General features: G+C 44.0%; 1 protein-coding gene across 1 annotated transcript in view; it reads left to right on the top strand.

Annotated features, from left to right (window-relative positions):
- The window catches only part of LOC119162950 (muscle calcium channel subunit alpha-1-like), a 1,445,695-nt gene that overhangs the window by 498,108 nt on the left and 925,021 nt on the right, over positions 1-22,566 (top strand). The window contains exons 8-9 of the mRNA XM_075882643.1: positions 19,451-19,644; positions 21,751-21,854. Coding sequence (XP_075738758.1) covers positions 19,451-19,644; positions 21,751-21,854 — 298 coding nt within the window. The remainder of the gene's footprint in view (positions 1-19,450; positions 19,645-21,750; positions 21,855-22,566) is intronic.

Raw genomic sequence — 22,566 nt, 5'->3', positions numbered from 1 at the left:
GGAAGCGGAAATGTTGTAGGCTCATGTACTCAGATTTGGGTGCACGTTAAAGAACCCCAGGTGGTCGAAATTTCCGGAGCCCTTCACTACGGCGTCTCTCATAATCATATGGTGGCTTTGGGACGTTAAACCCCACAAATCTAATCACTCTCTTTTCCAGATGGAATCACCTCTTGTGGAGGCAGTATACATACAGTGATTCACCCAGAACGGGTCAAAGCACTCCCCTTCAACAAAGTAACATAACGCTGCGCGAAGCAGAGTAGCATAACGCCACCAAAGAGAGTAGCAGTAAACCTCACGAAAAAGAAAGAAATATGACAGAACATGGCCAAAATTAGACCTTTAGTTGTTTTTGATCGATTTCTCACGCGGATTGTAAGGATGACTGAATACGAGCACTACGACAAAAAAAAAAAAGAAAAGGGTTGAGAAAAAAAGACCCATTGGCACTCGAGCCTTCAACGTTTAGACGCACTTCTCTTTGCGAACCCGACACTGATTTTTTTTTCTTTATTAAACTAAGCCACACTGAACTACGGTACAGCAATGTATGACTCTTCATATCATATGTATTGCTTGTGATCAGGCTACGTTTCCTTGTTTCGTAGTGCAGATTTCGGTGTCTCCGCACTTTTCAAAACCAGCCGGACTGTAGCGAGCGTGTTTATTGCATTTTTTTTGTGCTTCGTAAGGTTAGAACGTCTATACGACACGTTTTTGCGGTAGAAAAAAACAAGGTTAGCGCAATCGGTTATATAAACGCCCTTTGCACTGACTCGCTAAGTGGTTAGTTATTTCTGAACTCAAAACATCGAGCTTCTGAAGTGTATACTAAACAATTAGGTATTTTTTTTTCGTTCCCTTGGACATCTTTGCGGTCATTCTTGTGGACGTTCTTGTTGGCAATCTACCACTAAAGCCACAATACTTCACTGTAGCCGTATTGTACGTTTGGCTTACGGTAGCATTTTTCGCGTGCGATGGCCGCAGCGAAAAACATGAATATTAACATAGAGAGAATGTCATAACCGTTTCCTTGAAGGTTCGATCGTGACCGATTGAATAAAGCAGTTTTTGTTTACTTTACTACACAGATACAAAGCGCGAAACACGCAAATTGACAGTTCGAAGTCCCTTCCAGTTCGCTGAGTTTGTCTCTAACTCCTAAATAAACAAATGAATTACGTTTTGCTGCATATGTATGTAGTCAATAAATAGTACTAATTACTCGCGGTGTGCCTATGCATTTAAATATAATCAAGAGCAGGAGTATAAGCACATGTTACTCTCTCATGCCTGTAGAGTATACGGGTATTCGACTCTCTCAAAAAGACGTAGAGTAAAAATCAGTTTCGCTCACTCATTTCATTCAGAGTGAAAATGAATTTCACTGTATTTTATGCTTGGCGAGAGTAGTAGTAAAAAAATGACAATTGGCCTTTTTACTCCTACGATACCCTCCGCCATTTTTGGAGTGAACCTGACGAGGTGTTATAGCATATCTGTCAAAACTTGCAGGGCGCTAGATGCGGTGTTTCAGAAAACAAAACAGACCCCTTTATTTATTGATGCAGGTGACGACTTTGGGAATGTGTCGTGGTCCCGGGTTTGACGTTGGGCAATGCGGTCTTGTGCATGAAATTAGACGTTTAAGAAAGATAGGAAATTAAACGACGTGGGATAGGTTGACTTGCTTTGGGAGCACACGAGAATACCCCAAACCAGAGGGTACAGGGTGACATCGGATCGACATCGTTTGAGTGCAGGGAAGCTAGCTGCAAGATAGAATTTGAGGAGCGACTGAAAAAAATGGGAGAGGAGCGTTGGGCTAGGAAAGTTTTCAGCTACTTTTGCATGAAGAATGTTGATAACAACTGGAGGAAACGAACTCAAAAACTGTCAAGCAAGTATTTAGACAACAGCAGAATACCAAGCCAAAAGGAAACATTAGTTAAGAAGAAGGTGAAGGAAAAAGAAAGGAACACGTGGAAGATGGGAATGCTTATGAAATCATCACTGGAGACCTACCCAACATTTAGGCAGGAAATAGCAAGGGAAAAGATCCACAATAATTCTCTCTTCTTTTCGAGGCTAGAACGGGAGTATTGCGGACCAAGACGCACTGAGCAAAATACGAAGGCACAGACACGGTATGTAGGGCACGTGGAGAGGAGGAGGAAACGGCTGAACATATGATAATGTTCTGTAAAGGGCTCCACCGAGAGTCGAGAATTAATGGCGCCGAATTTTTCAAAGCATTGGGGTTTATAGACAGTGAAGGTAAAATAGACTTTAAACGGGTAAAAATAACCAGGAGGAGGCTAACTGAGTGGTGGCTACAATCGAGGCGTGAGTGAAATTCAATCCTTAAACATACACTAATAGTACTTAACTTTATGGCTAGGTGGTTTGAGACAGCACCAGATCTAAAGGATACATCCATCCATCCATCCTCTATCCGACGGATACATCCATCCATCCATCTATCCGACGGTCGCTCACCTGAGCGCAGTGGGCGAGGCTACATACTGGCTTCACGCAACGGGCGAGGACCACGATGACTACGCATCACTATGAGCAGCGAGCAAGGAAGAGACGCGCGTTCGAAATGCTGGTGGGGGAAGTGGTGTGAACGTGATGGTCAACGCCACTCCAGGCGCCACGCATTGCAGCTTCTTGAGTGCCGATAACGGCGCGTCTGCTGATACCCTAATGTTTGTTTGACAAAGACGGCGATTCGCGCGCTGCGGATACAAGCAGTAGAGCCCACCATCAAATGGCGACAAGACGACGGATGCCTCTGTGAATGGCTGTCCAATACAGTCGACAGTATCATGCTTGTGGGTTGGCACAAGGGCGTGTGACGCGGCTTTTAAAAAATGTCACTACTTTACCACAACTTCTCGCGCACAAATGACGCATGAAACTTACCCACAGGAACAGATTAACGCGAACAAGTGTCTCAGTTGTTACTTTATTCGCCCTGTCTGAGAAGCGCACCCTCTTCGCAAACGGAGGATGTGCAGCAATTGCAGTGACCTGTGTGCGCCCGGTAACTACAACAGAATACGTACGAGACGTACGGGCCTCCTAACTGCAAGATAGGGCACGCGACTGAGCGTACACCCCCTTATTTTCTACGCGGGCCAAAGTACGCTTGAGAGAAGAAAGCTGCCGCGCGCTCACTGCACCATCTTGCTGATAATGCTGAAAACACGATAGTTCCTCTGCGAGATGCCTGCCAACAGCGGCAAGTGGTAGATATAAATACCTTGCCCTTTGAACATCCGAGGAGGTACCCCACGATGGCTTAAGGTCACAGTAGAATACGGCCATTCTAGCCCGCCACGGGCGTCCTGCCCGCGTGCGTTTCCACGAAAGCATTGCTCAATACAGTGACATATTCAAACAACGACTTTCTTCCGGAATGGCTCTACAGGGTTGAACCCCTGGTGAACCTAAAGGAATATTTCAGCACTGTAACCACTAATTGTTCCACGGTTCTCTTGTCATCGCTTCTGTTGTGTATAATGTCGTTCATAGCAACCTATAATAAAGTTTGTACCAAGTGCAAAACAGGTAATAAAGAAAAGAAAACCCACGATTGCTCACTGGTTAACGCCTCGCATTCATGGTGCGGAGTTCCCACGGTCGATTCCACGCGCCGGAGTCTTTCTTCTTGATTTTTTTTCTTTCTTGAGTTTTCATATATCTAGATACGTATGCATAAACGGTGCATGAAATTGACGCCGACGCCGGCGGCAAAAGCCAGTTTAGAGTTTCCATATAATTGCTATCGCAATGAAACATTGTGTATAACGTGTATTATACAATCATACCACAACAACTCTCGTGCCCTGCCGCGGTGGTCTAGTGGCTAAGTACTCGGCTGCTCACCCGCTGGTCGCGGGATCGAATCCCGGCTGCGGCAGCTGCATTTCCGAAGGAGGCGGTAATGTTGTAGGCCCGTGTACTCAGATTTGGGTGCACATTAAAGGACCCCAGGTGGTCCAAGTTTCCGGAGCCCTCCACTACGGCGTCTCTCATAATCATATGTTGGCTTTGGGGTGTTAAACCACACATATCAAATTGTCGCAACAACTCTCGTGTCATGCCTTTATACGACGATGATTGAGCATATGTACACAGGATTCACGGTTTACCGGAGATAGGGAAGCTGCTTCATCATCGCTCACTTCGTGTATATGCGGGAATTTTCTGGTAGTTAACACTAAACTAAAGCAAATAACTTGACCTTTCTTTTACATATTGATTGCGCTTGCGGACATCAAGTTACTTCTCTGATCTACAAGACGTTTTGGCATGCTTTTGGGCCTCCGCTTTACTGTTACAGGGTGCAGTGTACTTTCTGGTCCCTGTCGAGCTATCGCCCTATCCAGAGCCAAATCCAGGAATCGTAATGAGAGCTAACAAAAGCGCTGTTGGAATGAAATTACATCAGTAATCGCATAACGTGTGCCAGTGTCGATGGGATAAGGGGAACTCTAAAACATTCCATCAACGCATTAAGAACATGCTGGCCTGCGCAAAGAAACACCTACAGTGTTGTGGCAGTTGGTACATTATCAAAAGCGTACTTTTGCATCTGGTAGGGCATCTACACGTGGCTAGTGGTTGTAGCCATTTGTAGTTATTTGTATCTATTGTGTACGTGGTCTGGATACGTGTGGCTTCACTAGGTGTAGTAGAAATAAAAGACGGTTGAGCTTGAAGGTATAGATCGTCGGGTAGCACAAAGCAGGTAAACACGAAGGAAAAAGACGAGATTGTTCGAGCACATGAAATATTCTACTTGTAGAATTCCTACTGGTGTAGTAGAGGCAGACCTGAAAGCCAATCATGACAGTAGTTGTATACAAGTCAGCCGTCGGTGTTGAGACAAGCAACACTTTTGATTGATGGGTCGTAGGCTTGTGTTTGGTTTACGTTGTTGGTGGTATATATAGGAACGTTTCAAATAAAATCTTTCAGTGGTTATAACAGCGCTTATCCCTTCGTTTTCCTTGAAGTCTTGTCTGTTTGTGTCTGCTTGGCGACCAGGTGTGGTAAATCTCGCTTGCCACTGACTCATCGAGCAAGGGGAAGCCATGTCTTTGGTCGTAAAAATGACTGCCACAAAACGCCGAACTCGCAGAATAAATAACTCTTGATAAGTATGCAATGATGCAGCGTAGTGTGCGAAAGCTCATGCACCCACGCTGTGCCGGCAGAGAGAAGCGGCCGTGTCCATTTGTCTTGGGCCTATGCTACGCAACAACCTGCAAGAAAGTCGTGCAGCAGGAAGCAAGAAAGCTGCCCCTGTCGTTGCTGTGGCGTGCTGCCTCATCACGAAAAAATAAAGGTGCGGGGGGTGGGGGGAGCAAGGCCTAAAGGAGGCTGCTTTGGTCTGGCTGCTGCATAATTTCCCTTCCGCGGTCATCATCCTGAGATGGCGCACGACGAGGGCAAAAAAACATCAAAAGAAAAGAGCGTCGGCAAATGAGAGAAAGTGCTGAAACATTAATGAGCCCACTGAAGAACACGGGGGCCGATAGGTTGCAACGACTGACTGGTCCAATGCTACTCGGTGGTAATGGATATTGTCATAATGGAGGGTGAGCTTACTGCGTCTGAAGTGAAATACGAAACAAGTAAATCAGATGCGCTAGAAAAGCTATTTGCCGATCGTGTTCTTACTATCGGCTCTCGAGTTCATTCCAGTGACTGATACAACTCAACTCCTTCCGTGGTAATTTTTGTGTCATCCTTTCGTGAGCGATGTAGTGTGGTCTTTCATTGCTGGCATCGAAAGGAGCTTTTGCTGCCATGATATGCGCTATCGACGTGTACGCTTACTCCGGAATGCCTTCTTAGTAATCGCAGGCCAAAAGCTCATGAAAATACGGCCTTCTACATATTTGAGTAGCCCAAGAGCACAGCACTACCTTCCTTTCAAGATTATTGAAAAGAAGAGAAGTGAACTAAGTATTCCTCCCAAAGGAATACTGCGAAGGCTTCGCTGGATTAACATGCAACATTATATCGTCATTATTTATATATTTACTAAGTTATAGCAGTTTGTTTCCACATATAAAGCTCCTTAAATTACTTTTCTGCGGTGAACGCCTATGCAGCTGTATGCATAATATCAGGCTGTATCAGTACGTGTATGAAAACGTGATGTGACAGAATACATCATCGTGCTGTTTTTACTTATCGCGAAGTTATATTGGAAGCAAAGTTACATTTGATACGGTGACGTAGCCAGTATCTCACCCCAGGGCTTTGCGAATGCTGTAATAAACTCACTCTCCTTAAAATCACCTAGAAGGGCTGGCTCAATTCAAATTAGAAGGCCATGTAAGAGAGGCAGAGTAGAAGGAATCTACAACGTAATTAAAAGTAAAATTACGGGCATATATGATCGCGATATTATGGGTGACGTTCACTACTGATGTAACTCGCATAATAATTGTTTTAAAAAAGACAAAAGAATTAGTAAAGTGAGATATTATGTTCAGTGGCTTCTGTGCGTGCTTTTTTTTCCTTCATTAGTACACCAACGAGTACACAACTGCTCCACGCGGAGTTTATGAGCCTACTTAATTGAACCTCTGCGTCAGTTCATTATGTTTAAAGACAAAGTGCCATTACTTGTGATATAGTTATTGTTGGTTAGTGGAATATGCTTTCAGGAAGTGTCGGTCATTACAGTCGGTCATTACATTACTACATATACTGCCCCGCCACGGTGGTCTAGTGGCTAAGGTACTCGGCTGCTGACCCGCAGGTCGCGGGTTCGAATCCCGGCGGCGGCGGCTTCATTTCCGATGGAGGTGGAAATGTTGTAGGCCCGTGTGCTCAGATTTGGGGGCACGTTAAAGAACCTCAGGTGGTCGAAATCTCTGGAGCCCTCCACTATGGCGTCTCTCATAATCAAATGGTGGTTTTGGGACGTTAAACCCCACATATCAATCAGTGTTAAATATACTAAAGCAGAGGTCGGCCAAAATTGCGGAGCTTACTCAGACACATATTTCGCGCTTTGAATTCACTCGGACTCGTACCCACCAAAATGTTCCTCAACCAAACTCACTCGGATTCATAGCCACCAAAACGTTACGCACCCGAGCTCACTCAGACTTAGGGCTTAGGTTGAGGGTGAGTAAGTCACCATATGAGTTTGTTAGTCTTGAATTAACTTTTTCAAACTGGTGTCTCTGCTCTTCAACGCCGATATCTTACGTATTCGGTGCTCTTCTTGGTGCCGATTAATACAGTACCTGCGAATGCGACTGAGTTATGTGTATGTCGATTTTTCTTGAAAGAAATAACCTCATTAGATACATTTATGAAGAACTTCCCCAGAAGAGTTGGTCAGGGGGAGATCAAGGTACTCATCTTCGAAATTCGCGTCTCTGGTCAATAAATATTGAAATGATGTATGAGGACACTGCTTCGGTATATGTGGGAGTAGTTGAGAGCACAAATAAGGCTGATAGAAGCGCTAAAGAGTGTATAGATAGGACCATAAGTCGGCAACGGAAAATAGAACTCATCACTCAAGAAATACACCTTACGCTTTGGGCTCAGACTCGCCAAATGTTCCTGAGTCACACAGACTGACAGAAATTTTCTTTAGCCGGAAACACTAAAATTCAGCGAAACTTTCTGACGAGGGCTCACTCAGACTTACGACTTGATGTGAATCGGAGTGAGTCGATTAATAGGTGAGTTCGCCGGCCTACGGACTAAAGAGATGTTAAACATTTCACGAAGTCATCGTTACGCCAGGAAGCTGTGAACCTTAATGTAAGCGCAGCTGCTGCCTGCGCGTTGTTCCATTTTTCTGAGCGTTACCTGGCGATTGAATACGAATTAATCGGCGTGGTTTATCTGTCTAGCTCCCATGAAAGATGCGGTGGCGTGCCCTAAACCAGAGGCAGACCTTGCGATAACTGCGGCCTGCTGTTTCGCGTCTGTGTTGTTGCGATCAATTGCTTGCGAAACGTGGTGCTTGTCGAGAGCGTGTCCTTTTGTGACGTATAGACAAGAAAATAGGGCGCATGCCAAGACAGAGTTGAAGAAGGTAAAACAAGAAGGGAGGATTGTGGACTCGTTTTCTTTTTGTTTCTACTGTCGTGTTATGTAACGGCGCCTGAGAATCGCCGTACCTCGAGCCATCTCAAGCACGTGCGCTTCTGCCTCGGCAAACACTTGGTGAAACACCAAGGCGTGAACAGCAGGAGGCAATAGGGTGAACTTACAGCTTGTGCACTTGAGCCTACGTCTTCATACGGCGAATTCAGGTCTGTTTAGTCTACATGGCCGTGCAGCGTCACTCGCAACGTGGCGCTGCGCAATTGAATGGAGAATTCGCTGCGCCGCGTGCACCTTTCAATTAATCTTCCTTAGTGGACTAAGAAATGCACTACATTACAGCTAAATATACTGGAACAAATCACGCCCAGAACCTAATTTGTTCTTAAAACAGTATAGACATTGTTTTGAGCTCTCGTACACTCTTAGTCAAATCCTGACTAGACTACACGCCTGCAGGCAGGAAATCAAGTCAAATTATCGCCGCTTCTAGGCGACTCCGTAGCCGTGTTCCAGAGAAACTGGTCCGATTTGAAGTGGCCTTCAGAATAGCTGGGATTTTAGTTCAAAGTTTTCCTTACAAGATGCGGCCTGCGGTTAGGCGTGACTTTCCGTAGGCGGCCTGGCCCTAATGGGGTGGCGGAAAAAAATAACTATCTTACGCTTTTCAGAGCGGTTTGTCGTCGAGAATGCGGTGGATATTACGACTACAGGTAATTAGAAAACCATTAGTATCACAATAACCTATATTTGCGAGATTAACATGCAAAGCAAAGCTCTGGAGTCTAACTTGGGACTGCATGCACGTGAAGCAGATGTCTTACCCATAGCACCACAGCGCTACTGCATGACGGTGAGTGTTTTTGCGGGGGCATATATCTACCAAGTGGGTTTTTGCAAACCGTCTTTCGGACCTTGAACAGTTTTTGTGCCATGTGCATGCATTTTATTAGCGAATAGTTTGTAGGGCTTCATGAATTCGAGACAATCACGGTGATCGCTTTTGGCACCAATTTCGGTTCATGGTGTGCCGTTCGGCAAGAACGATTAACGCATGCTTGTGCGCCGTTTTAGTGCTTTTCCGAGAACTGCGGGTGTTACCGAAATTCGCGGACGAGGCTGTGTATGGCTGTCGAAACCTGCTCATGTTTCTCGCACGTGCGTGTGCTGTGAGGAACTTGGCTGATTTGTGTCGGGAGGTACACGCGTGTCAGTGACATCAGCCTATTCTCAGCTGTTTAAAGACAATGCTCTTCCGCACGTAAACGTTGCAATGGTATTTTAGCGTGCCTACTTTAACAGTTGCATTTCGTACGCGCGAACTGGCGCGAACTGGCGCGAGTTGCGCGCTTTGGCGTAAGCGCCTTTTTAGCTTTTCGCTGATTACTTATTTCTGCAAGTAGAATTCATGCGCATTATTTCACTATATAAAGTGCTTCTTACTCATTTTCATTGTTTGACTGATCTTATCAATGGGGAGTGGCTACTCTTAACTTTTTCAGCATCACATCGCTGTTGAAGTGAAGGCCGAAACGCGCGCCAACGTCAAATACGACGTACATAAATTAGCGACGGACAGGTCGGTCTCCCTCCAAATAAATAATGCCTCTGCACATTTTTTTCGCGAACGTCGGCGTGCAGTTGGGGTCAAGAAATGATGCAGAACAAAGCTCAAAATATTAATTCTTACTGCTAGTAGTTGCTCTTTAGAAAATGGGGATTTTTAAAGCTGCTACAATATCTCCACAGCGGTACACTGGTCGTCTTGGCCGTGGTTCACTGTTACAAATCCACGCTGTAATATGAGAACTGTACCTAATATTCAAAAGAGTGAGCAAATGTCGGTGACATACGCTCTCTGGCTGACTTCGAATGATTGATATGTGGGATTTAACGTCCAAAAACCACCAAGTGATTATTAGAGACGCTGTAATTGAGGGCTCCGAAAATTTTCTACCCCTTGGGGTTCTTTAACGTGCACTCAATTCTGAGCACATGGGCCTACAACATTTCAGTCTTTATCGGAAATGCCACCGCCACAACCGGGATTCGAAGCCGCGACCTGCGGGTCAGCAGCCGAGTACCTTAGCCATTAGACCACCGCGGCGGGCCTCTCCTGCTGACTTCTGCACCTGAATTCTGACTTCTGTTCTTGATGTTCATTATCAAATTACGCAACCACTAATCAAAGGTCAACCTTTAGATTTTCAGTTTTGATCTTTTTCTGTCTCGCGGCCTTCGGTTTGTTTATTTTTTGCCATGTTTTTGTAAAATCATCAGTTCAACTTGTTTGGTAGAACATGAGCATCAACATACATAGGCCAGTGTTTCAGAAAGCTGTGACGCATGCACTAGTACCCTTTTATTTAGTACATGACACAGTGTCATACCTCGGCAAGTGATGAACGGAAAGCTGTTTGTACTCTTTTATTGAAGTCAAAAGAGTAAAAATGGGACTGCACATCCCAGTGTATGCCCAAATGGAGAAATATGTATGATCTCTTGAATAAAGTGTGCCATATAGCACTGAAAAATATTTCCGTCTCAGAGAACCTTGTAGAATACGACCGTCGCAAGACAGCGGGACGAAACGGTGACGCACAAATGCCACGGCATGCAGGCGACGGTGAAATTTGCAATAAATAATAATCGAGTGCTGCTAAGTTAAGAAATGCAGCCAGCTTCACTTGGAGCATAACAGTGAAGCTGGTTGCGTGCCAACGATGAAGTAGGAATAGTGGCATGGTGAGATTTAAGCACTTTCTCTGGATAAATCTTACCACGACCACTTCCCTGCTATCGCAGAACAGCTACGCTGATAAAAAGAAAAATATAGCTCAGAACTTTTCATGTTGATAAGAGCAATGAAAAGTAATCAAAATTTCTGAATGGCAATTTTGAATGACACTTTTTTCAACCCATAATAATTACTGCACGCATGTGCGATGCCCCACTAAAAATACTAACCTACACAAACTTCTAGCTCTTCAGAATCGTGCACTTCGAATTACATCCAACGTTCCACAGCTCCTGAAAACATTACTGCTTTTTGCAATATTCATCGTAATCAAAGTTACTGAGGTGTATCAATTTCGTTCACTCTATTGATACTTCCACTTTCTAAAAAGTTGTCTTCACATCCGAAATTACTATCAGAACTACGACAGTTTTTTGGTTTCGATCTTTTTTTCCAATGACCCATGACGTGTATGTGTGAGAACAACTATGTAGGCAATTGCTAAAAGTATTGTTGTCTATCTTGATGTATTTATGGTATTTATGTATAGTTTTAATTATCACGTTAACATATAATGTTTCATTGCCATTTTCTTTTCAAGAACTCTGTCAAAAGACCACTGTTTTACAGAAACTTATTTCTTATACGTTTTTACTATTATGTCGTTATACCACAACCCGTGTACACCTTTTACTTTATTTTGTTTTACGCTGCGTATATTGCTACATTAGGCACTCTCAAGCCGCTTGCAACAGCTTTTCGGCTGAAGTACCTCCTGTAAATTGTAGAAAAACTGTTGTAAAATAAAGATTGATTCATTTATTGATTGAGATAAAACTTAGACAGCTTCCTGAGATACATACCACAATGTTAGAGTGGGATGCTTCGAAAGTCTATTTAAGTAATAATTTTTTCATGTTCACGTTGTAAACGTTCACGTTGTAAATTAGCACAACTTGCACAAACGTTCAGAAAGAACGCAGGGCGGATCACTTTCCTGAGTCTTCGTGCAAGTAGTGCTTTTCTAAAGACGATAGCCTTTCTTGGGGTATCTTGGCGTAAAATTTTTGGTCTGTCTGTTTGTGCGTTTCTCTGATTGTTTCCCAAAACGTTTGTCTGCTTGTTCAGTCAAAATCCACCTCATCAGCAGCGTCCACCAATATTGTTCAAGTTTGAGGATTCATACTTGTGCGATTGATAATTAAAAGGCAATCGCACATATCCAAGGCACAATAACTACGCGTAAGTATTCTGGGGTGTGTCTCTTTATACTAGAGAAGGCATACACAAGTAATTCTAAGGACCGAAGCGTTTATCTCGCTGCGCTGACAATGCAATGCTATGCACAAAAAGGCATAGAGTTAATATTATCCTCATCGGTCTTTTTACGCCCACTGCAGGGCAAAGGCCTCTCCCAAGTTACATCAACCTGGTCTTGTGCTTTCTGTTGCCACGTTATACCCGCAAACTTTTTAATGTCATCACCACACCAAACGTTCTGTCTTCCCTTTCGTGCATTTGCCTTCTCCGGAAATCCAGTCAGCTACCCTTCATGACCAGCGGTTATCTAGCCTACGAGCTACGTGTCTTGCCCATGCCCATTTATTTTTCTTGATTTCAACTAGGATATTCTTAACCCAGGTTTGTTCCCTGACCTACTCTGCTCTCCTCTTCTCTCTTAAGGTTATACCAATTGTTTTCTTTTCTATTGCTTGCGGCGTCATCAATTTAAGTTGAACCCTCTTTTTGAGCCTCCAGGTTTCTGCTCTGTAGGCAAGTACTGGGGAGATGCAGCTGTTATACTCCTTCCTATCGAGGGTCAGTTGCATATTATCATTGACAATTTGAGAATGTTTTCCGAGTATGATCCACCCCATCGTTATTCTCCTAGTTATTTCACTCTCATGGTTCGGCTCCGTTGTTACTACCTGTCCTAAGTAGACACATTCCATTACAACATCCAGCGTCTCTCCACCTATCGCAAAGTGATGTTTTCTGCCGCGACTGTTTCACATTACCTTAGCTTTGTGCATATTATTTCCAAACCTTCTTTTTTGCTTTCCCTGTCCTGTTCAGTTCTCATGTGCTGTAATTCCTCCCTCGACTTACTCTTCAAGGCAATGTTGTCAGCGAATCGCTGGTTACTAAAGTACTCTTCATTACCTCTTATCCCTAACTCTTCCCAGTCTAGGGTGCTGAACACCCCCTGTAAACACGTGGTGAATAGCAATGGAGAGATTGTGTCTCTCTGCCTTGCACCCTTCTCTATTGGGAATTTGTCACTCTCTTTATGGAGAACTATGGTGGCTGTGGATCCTCTCTAGGTTTCTCACGTTATCTTTATGTCGAGTTTTTCGATGCCTTGATTCCGTAGTGCCTGAATTACTGCTAATGTCTCGACTGAGTCGAACGCCTTCTCGTCATCTATGAAAGCTACGTATAGAAGTTGGTTGTATTGATCGCATTTATTCATTGCCTTATTGGTTGTGTGAATATGGTTTAATATAGAGTACAAAATAATGCTTTGTTCTTTGATTGATTGAACTGTAACATCGCCTTGATTTTATTAGCTATTATTTTTGTAAATGATTGATAGAGGACGAACAGTAAAGAAGCTGATTGGCCTGTAGTTTTTCAAGTCCTTGACGTCTGCTTTCTGATGAAATAAGGTGATGTTAGCATTCATCGAAGATTATGGTACCCTTCTTGCCAAGAAAACTTCGTATATAAGGTGGCAAATTTTTTCTAACACAATTTCTCCGTCATCGTTGAGGAGGTCCATTGTTATCTTATCCTCAACAGCGGTTGCTTCCTCTTTGCATTCCTTCTAAAACTTTCCTTACTTTCCCTGTCGTTACTGGTAGGATGTCGAATTCCTTTAGTCCATTATTGTTTTTCGCAATATTAGCCCGGTTCTTTTGACTTCTATTCAGCTCTCTGTAGAACTCCTCCACCATCTCGACTATCCTATTCATATTGGTCATGACATTGCCTTTCTTGTTCCTCAATGCACGCATCAAATTTTCACCTATGAACAAGGCTGCCTTCGTAGCTTTTAGGCTTCTGCCACTTTTTACAGTCTGCTAAATTCTTTTCATGTTGTACCTCTTTATGTCGGCTATTTTACGCCAATTGAATAACTTCGAAAGCTCCACTAGCTCTATTTTGTCGGTTGCAATTGAGGCTTTCATTGTTTGTTGCCTTTTAATAGGATTTTTCGTCTCCTGAGATGGTTTGCCAGTTTTCCGTCGAGTGACTGAACCTGCAACTTCAGCTGCACACTCTTTGGTGTTACTAGTGAGATTATCGTTCATTTGGTCAACGCTACCTTCGGTTACTTTGTTTAGTACCTAGAATCTATTCTGAAGCAAAACTCTGAATCCCTGTAATTTCCCTCTCACCGCTAGTGCAATAATTGGTTTCTTGCACATCAGTGTTTGTCCTTGCTTTTTCAAATGTAGGTGAGACTGACGAAATTTTACCATTCTGTAGCCACTGCATCTGATCTTGCGAACTACTTCTACATGCCGGTGGGGGGGGGGGGGGGGCACAGAATGAAGTCTATTTCATTTTTAGTTTCGCAATTAGGACTTCGCCACGTCCACTGACGGTTAGCCCGTTTTCTATTGAAGGTACTCAAGATGCTTAAATTACTATGTTGTGCTAACTCTGCTAATAACTTCCTCCTGACATTTTTAGAACCGATGGCATACCCCCCACTGCATGGTCTCTGGCCTGTTTCTTGCCAACTTTGTCATTAAAGTCCTCCATCAGAGTATTATACTGTCCTTAATTATTACCTGACTCTGTGTTCTCATAGAAGCGTTCAACCAAATAATTATCATATCTCGATGTAGGCACGTGGGCCTGTACCAGCATCATCGTGTACCTTTTGTTAAGCTAATTATGATACTTGCCACCCTCTCACTGATGCTGTAGTATTGCTCTATGCTGCCAGCAATATTCTTGTCTATGAGAAACCCCACCCCTCTTTCTTTTTTGTCAGCTAACCCACGGTAGCATGTCCGTTCTTCAGCACTGCATTAAGCCTAATGTGTCCTCCTAACTTCGCTGAGCCTGATTACTTCTCATTGAACACCCTCTAATTCCTCGAATAGGACAGCTACACTAGCCTAGCTATACAGCGCTCTAGCGTTGAAGGTAGTCAAGTTGAGAATCCAATGGCGGCCTGGCCGGACCCAGGGATTTTTACCATACCCTCCGCTGCGTCGCAAGTTTGACCACCACTGTGAACATTTGCTTCACAGCCACTGGGGACAGAGCCATGAGTTAACTGCGGTGTTCATGGGAAGTTGTGGCCAGGTACTACACCAGAGTGGCCAATCCTGCTCTGGTAAAGGAGTGAATTATTGGCAGGTGGTCGTCAGCGAAGCTGCACCCCAGAACCCCTTCTTTCCCTTCTTTCTCGAGATGATTCTTTCCTCGCGCATTTTAGGTAACTATACGATTGGGAATGGTGTGCCATCTCCATCACCACCAAATTTTGTCATGGCATACTAGGCTGAGTCGCTATCTTTAACCAGGAGGTTCTGTTGCGTCTCCATAGCAATGTAGAATACTACCTGACCACCTATCAACTCCCATCCTTATCTGACTTGTAGCTTGCCTCAACTTCTTCTCTTAACTGTTTGAAATTATATTTTGCTGAAAAAAAGCACCCTGTGTGGTTTAGAACTTTTGACCTTCCGAGCTTAGGTCGGATTAGTGCCTTGAGTGTCCTTTTCACGCATTTGTTCTCTCCTAACTTCTTCCTGTCTCGATAGATATTGACATTGTTGGCTTCAGAAAGTTCGCAATGTCGGAGTTTCGTGTGTATGTTAAATAAAGGTGATTGTATAAGGTGTTCAAAGCTGAGTATTAATAATCAAATTTTTCTGCCTCATGCACCTCCAAGAATTCAGCCAAATTTTGAATTGTTTGCATTTTTTCTGTTGCAATACTGCACTGTGTATGAATTTTTGAATATTTGAACAATGAATACTTACTCAACAGAAGATATCATTTGTAGAAAAGATACATTTTGACCACTGAAGTTGTCGAAATTCACAGAAAAACGCTAATTTCACAAAATCAGATTTTTTTTCTATATTGAGACGTGCTTGGCACCATGTGCTGGTCCAGTTAAAAATTACCTTTAGATCTAACTTGAAATCAAATGAACAGTTATTTTTAAGTGCCAAGCTTTATCATTACGTTTTTTGTTGGAGGAAAGAATGATTTTCGAAGTTTCCCATAATGGCAATAGGGAACTTCAAGACAAAAGCTGTGGTATGACCAAATGGAAATACAGTCGTCATTGGAAATCTCCAAAAATTATTTTCTTCCTTTTAACAAATCCTTTAACAAAGCTGGCCACGTAGAAAGAACTGTTCATTTGCTTCCGAGTTAGGTCTAAAGGTGATTTTTAACTGGACCACCACATGGTGCCAATCGCGTCTCAATATGGACAAAAATTTCAATTTTGTGAAATTTGTTATCTTTTCCCGGTAATTTCGACATTTTCAGCGGCCAAATATATTTTTTCTACAAATATTACCTATTGTTGAGTAAATATTCATTGTTCAGATATTCTTATAAATTACAGTATTGCAACAGAAAAGTGAGAACATGACACAATTTGGCTGAATTCTTGGAGGCGCATGAGGCAGAAAAATTGCATTATTATTACTGAGCTTCAAACACCTTACACAATGACGTTTACCTAACATGCACATGAATATTCGTACAGAAAGAAAAAGTGGTACCTTTAAATAAATGTTTTCCCAATCAACAGACAGAGGGCATTCTAGGAAGTTCAGAAAGCGCCGACGTTACCAAAAGTTTTTTCTGTCCAAAAGATTCTAGCAATTCACTTTTCTGGATGCAGTATATAAACACAATTTTTTTAATACATTTAAGATGGTTGCCAAAATGGCTGGGACGTTTCTCGTGGTATGATCCAGAAGTCAGTAGAACCTCCGGGAGACCATAACATAAATCTGCTGACATGTAGTTCATTCGGGGGAACAGTTTTAACATCCATCGCGGGAAAGTTGGCAAGGACGTCCGTCTCAACTTAATGCGACAGGGGCCCTAAAGGCCGCTCATATACCGCGATGCGACAAATGCTGACACTAGTGAATACCGTTGTAACAGCAACATAAACGCAATACGAACATTAGATGTAGTGCGGGTGCCCAATAGCCCATTACATGCACGCTAGTCTAGTGAACCGGTCACTTGGGTAGGGTTCGCCAGCACTGTTGCGCTATTCCTGTAAATTTCGTGGTTACAAATGTTATTCCGGGGGAGGCGGGGACTGATTTTAGGTGAAAAAAAGAGAAAAGTGAGCCCCGTAACTCTCCCTCAGGGGGAGGACACTTTAACAGTAGGTCACGAGGGATAGGGATAGAGAAATGATTAAAAGGATATGAATAAAAGGTAAATAGAGAGAGAGGTCGGAGAGAGTGAGGCGCAGAGATAGCAATGACGGAAGTAAGGAGAAGACAGGAAAGATGAACACGGCTGCAGGAGTTTGTGAACGGGGCACCACTTGCGAGAGCTCTTGTCGGCGCCAGGAGATAGCGTAGGGCAAGTCTAGTAGGGCAGAGCTTCGCTGTCGTCGAAGATCAGCGTCAGGAGATGACATAGGGCCAGCCCAGTTGGCCAGAGCTACGCTGACGTCGGAAATCGCGAGGGCACAACCGGTCGGCACGAAATCCAGCAAGTGAGTTCCTTGTCATTCCGACAGTTCTATTCCGACAGTTCGATTGAACGTAGCATAACTGAAAAGCTTCAGTGCTTACCGATAGTGCTTGCCCAGGTTGTCCATTTTCAGCCACAGCTGTTTTATGCTGTACGGTTCTTTGCCATACGGTAGCCCAGTGTTATGTTCTTTTAGAAATCTTGCGTAAATGCGGGAATTCCACGTGTTCGACCGCAGAGCTGAGAGGTTATCCTCCCACAAGCATATTAACGCTCGCGTTCTGTCGTCTGGCCAGTTGATGCGCTTTTGCGTTGTCATTTTTGCTGACCCTGAAGCACAAGCTGCTGCATCGGTGTTCGCCATCTTGCCTACTACTGAGTTTGCGCTTTGCGAGCATAAACCGTGGTTGCCTAGCTCGGTTTACGATAATCAAGGTTAGAACACTAACCGCGCCTATGTTCACCGTGTAGCTAGCACTAACCGCGGTTAGCCGCAACCGTAGTTTGCTTAACCGCGTTAAAGGCTGTCCTTGTGACAAAGGTATTAGATCACCCGAAAGCCGAGTATCGCTCCATCATAGCGACGCTCGTGTGGTTGTGGGTTTTACTGCATAAGTAATTTGAGGAGCCAGGGCATAAGGGTATTGCCGGAAATGTTCAGGCCAATCTCGTATCTCGAGGACACACTAGCCGAGAGAGACCAGTGGCCAGGAGCGTCGAGGCGGTAGCTTGCACTTGTAGAGACATTCTGCAGCATTTCAAACAAACAAGGCGATATTCTCCGCCCCACAAGAAACTGGAGAGGGAGCAGTGGGTATCCTGGCGGCAGCTACAAACAAATTTATACCCATGCTTACACATTTACAGTAGAACACGCCCAAGACAATACAGAGCCACGTGTTCCTAGTGGGGTGAAAAACCCACAGTATACCACACAACATGGGAATGCCAGAGTATAACGGCAGTACCCGTCGTACACAACACCACGCCGGAGCAGTGGGAGGCTGCGCTGGCCAGCCGTAAAGCATACGACCAGATATGGCTTGTTGAACGCTCCAGAGGGGCAGCAAAGGCCGCAAAAGTCCTTGACTGAGGACCTATTCACAAGCGTACTGCAGAACAACGCTCAGCACAACAGCTCCATAGCCAAATAATGTTTCTTATTTCTCTTAATGGGGAGTTCTTCCTCTAGAGCCAGTATATTAACACTACGCAAAAAGGCAAGCATTTTCAACGCTTTGCTAAGACGACACGGTGGCTACTACCCGTTACTTTGCTTTCTACACCTTGTCGCCTCCTAGGCGGGCGAATACGCCACGCGCTTGCTATATCAGAGGTCATCCTTCGTTTTCCAAGATAACTGCAAGATAGCGTTCATGTCTCGCGTGACTCGATGCACTCTTTTGCCTTCACTGCACGGATCGAGGCACTCAGTGCCTCCCGAATCCCATTCACCAATCTTGTCGCGCAGAACATCCAATGAATATTTTGTTCACTTTCTCGAGAGGCAAGGAGGCAAGACTATCGTCTTTTGAAGGATGTTGCAGTGATGTATGCATATATAGGGCCAATTGTTCACCGTGAACCTTCCCCAACATGCCCACTTATCGTAATAGCTTGCACTGCCCAATTTTCCGCTACTGATGACAAAATACTTGTGGGTTATAAATTCGCGACATTGGTTTCTGAGGCGCAGTGAATATTTATTCAATGCCTGCAGTCTTTTTTCTTACGTAACCAATTTCTGTGAATCTATGTCAAGCTTTCCAAGCTTCGATTGAACGTACCTGTTGCGGCAGTGGGGACAATTTAGGCTCTGTGTAAAACACAATCCATTAATATTGGGCCAGCGAAGAACCTGCGCTTTTCATAGGTACACGCCGGATCAAACGCTTTTCCTCGCAGGGGAGTTCGCCGAGGAGGAGCCTCACCCGTGCGGGGAGTCGGGCTTTGTGTGCGACGCCAGCAAGGGTCACGTGTGTCGCGGCCCCTGGGATGGCCCCAACTTCGGCATCACAAATTTCGACAATTTCGGGCTGGCCATGCTCACCGTGTTCACCTGCGTCACCAACGAAGGATGGACAGGGGTGCTGTACAACGTGAGCAGCCTTTTTCACTGCTGTTCACCACTCTTTCACACCGCCACCCAATATGACAGCTTCAGGCCACACCTCAATGCAGAGCATTGCTTTACACTTGAATGATGGCGCTCCCACCGAGAGTACAGGACAGCGATTGTGGATTTACCCCTCCTAGAATTTTTGGCACTCTATAGTTCTCAACATACTACTGATTAGAAGACATTATTGCCGGCATTTTAGTCATAGTAGCCTCATGTGGTGGCTAGGAAATTATGGTAAAGAATAAGCTGAGAAAACAGTCTTAATAGTAAAATATATAATTTACTCGTTTAAATGAAGATTTTTTGTAATAATGCCTGCATGACGTTGAACTATATAGTAGTGCAACTGTTACACAACTTGTTGCAGTGTTTTGTATTTCGTTATTAACTAGGACTCAATGAATCGTGTAAAATTATGCTGCTATGTTTCATCACCTTCCTCGCGTGTAGTGGCGGCTAAATTATTCCTCAAAAGAATATGTATAAGCCCCTATTACTCGAGATGCTGAACGCATCGATGCGTTCATCCACGTGGCCCTCATCATTTTCCAACGTTTCAAAAGTAAGAACAGCAAGCTCATGAAATCTGGTGTAACATCAAATTAGATACTGGCCATTTTAAGTGAACAGTAGCTATGTTTCACTTCCTCAGAACGCCGTTGTTTGCGTTGACGCGTGGGGCGGCGTCGATGACAACGACTAAAAGTAAGCACACTGTACATTTCAACCCTGATTGGCTGTTGATGACAATGGAAGAGCAAACAAGCCGTGATATGACACATTTTTAATATAGACAGACATTATGTATACTTACCGGAATTAACCGGGTAAATGAATTCTGTATGCAAATTTACGGAGGCGCTGATGCATGTGGGCCATGCAATTTTGTAGCCCAAACAGCCTCTCAGATTTGTAATATACCACATCCCAAATGATACCTGGTGTTGAACCATGTTAAATTTTTAGCGTGTTGTTCTACAATCGAAAGTTACAGTAAAGAAAGAAAACTGCTGGCGGAGAGAGGAGGGGATGTCTGGTGCGTCCTGCTCTCGAAGGTACAAATGATACAAGGTTGGATGCCAACAGGGCAACTTTGGAAAGCTGGCATAATCACGTATTACTTGCTCGAACGCGAAGCACAGCAAACTGCGAGGGCGAAAAAACTGAATTCAGCGAGCGCTGAACCATAACTGACAGTTAACTGTGGACGCAGTCATTTTGAACTTTTAGATCACATCCAGATACGTCTTAGAGTTGGGAAACCAAGCCATTTAGCAGGCAAGACAATCAGCCATTCTTGTTCTAGAAAACAACAGTGTTCTTGAAAAACACAATAAGTCAAGCCAAGCGATAGCCGAGTGATATCGCATTCCCGTACAGATACTGTTGCCAAGGGATGTGTACCACTCGGAATGTAAACGCGAAGAAAGAAAACTGAACAAAAAGATAACTGTCTGCTGGCAGCGCTAACAAGGGAAACGAGCTCTTTAAGTTCTTTCGTACGTGCACATAAGATTGGCCTCAAGTAAAATATATGCCTCAAACAGCCAAATATTTAGGACAGTGCATGTAAAGAAGGAAAATTTTCAGATGATTCGTTTCGCTATCTCTTCTGCTTATCTGGTGCACATGCTTAGTCGTATAGGACGCAGTAAACTTTCAGTTGCCAGTCCTAGCTTTTGTCTGTGGTCCATTCTTCGTTTCTCGTTTGCGCTCCGCTGCACGTTCAACCGAACATGTCTGCAGTGGTCATGAGTAAATCTAAACTTTTTATTTCATGGCTGGTGGGTTGGTTGAAACATCATTAGCAAGGAACGTGGTTGTCAGTTAGTGTACTCGTGTGTTCAGATAGTACAAGTGAGGTCACATAAATTTCCAGCACTTAGTGGCCATCATAAAGAAAGACAGCAGAATAATACTATTCAAGAGTGTGTCGTGTGGCTGGGGTTTTTATTTTATTACCCAATATTGTGTTTAGATACGACCCATGTCTAACACCTTGCTTCGTCTGGTAAGTGACCTGCTTTCAAGGTGATATATGACCGTAATAACGTTTTTTTTTCTTTCGTTTTCTTGGACACAGATAAACGACGCCATGGGCAACGAATGGCCGTGGATATACTTCATCAGTCTCATCATTCTAGGTTCATTTTTTGTTCTGAACCTCGTTTTGGGTGTTCTGAGCGGGTGAGTAGTTGTGAACGATCTCCAAAGCTTTTATGGCAATCCTGGAAGTGCTTTATGGTGATTCGAGTTGATGAAAACGAGGGCCTTTGCGTGAACACGTGAATTTTCTGATGCATGCACTGCATTATATTGAGCTGTCTTCCAGTCCAGCGAGAGCTCTAAGGTCTGCTCCGGGAACCCAGGGCGCTTTTAAAAGAAACAGGATGGTCCACATACGCTGAGTACTGCATGAAACGAAAAGATTTACAGTGATTTCTTTTAAATATCGGCTGGACTCACGACGGCCTCAATAAAGAACACACTGTTTGTCCTTGGCGTTACGCCGCTGGTCATTAAACCGATCCACTACTAACGACTACATACAGACACTAGCACTGTAACGTAGAAGTGTGGCAGCTTGGGCTACTTGGTATGTCATGACGATAGTTATAGCGCGAGAACAGAATGACAACACAGCGACAAGAAGGACACCAAGGACACGAGCGCTAACTTCCGACTGAGTTTATTACGCAGGGCGCTAAAATGTATAGAGGAAACAGTAAACCATGTGACAAATACCATGTGGTACATGGTAGAGCAGTACATGAGTAAGGAAAAAAAGAAAAGCACATAAAAAATTGCCCGCAGCTTCCCTCGGGGGAACACTGAGGAGGGTGCGGAGCATATAATTGGTTAACGGGGTGTTAAAGTGCGACTTACTTGGGTCGATGGC

The sequence above is a fragment of the Rhipicephalus microplus genome, unplaced genomic scaffold (genome assembly GCF_043290135.1).
Source record: "Rhipicephalus microplus isolate Deutch F79 unplaced genomic scaffold, USDA_Rmic scaffold_13, whole genome shotgun sequence".
NCBI lineage: Eukaryota > Metazoa > Arthropoda > Arachnida > Ixodida > Ixodidae > Rhipicephalus > Rhipicephalus microplus.
This window is presented reverse-complemented; position numbering and strand designations above follow the sequence as displayed.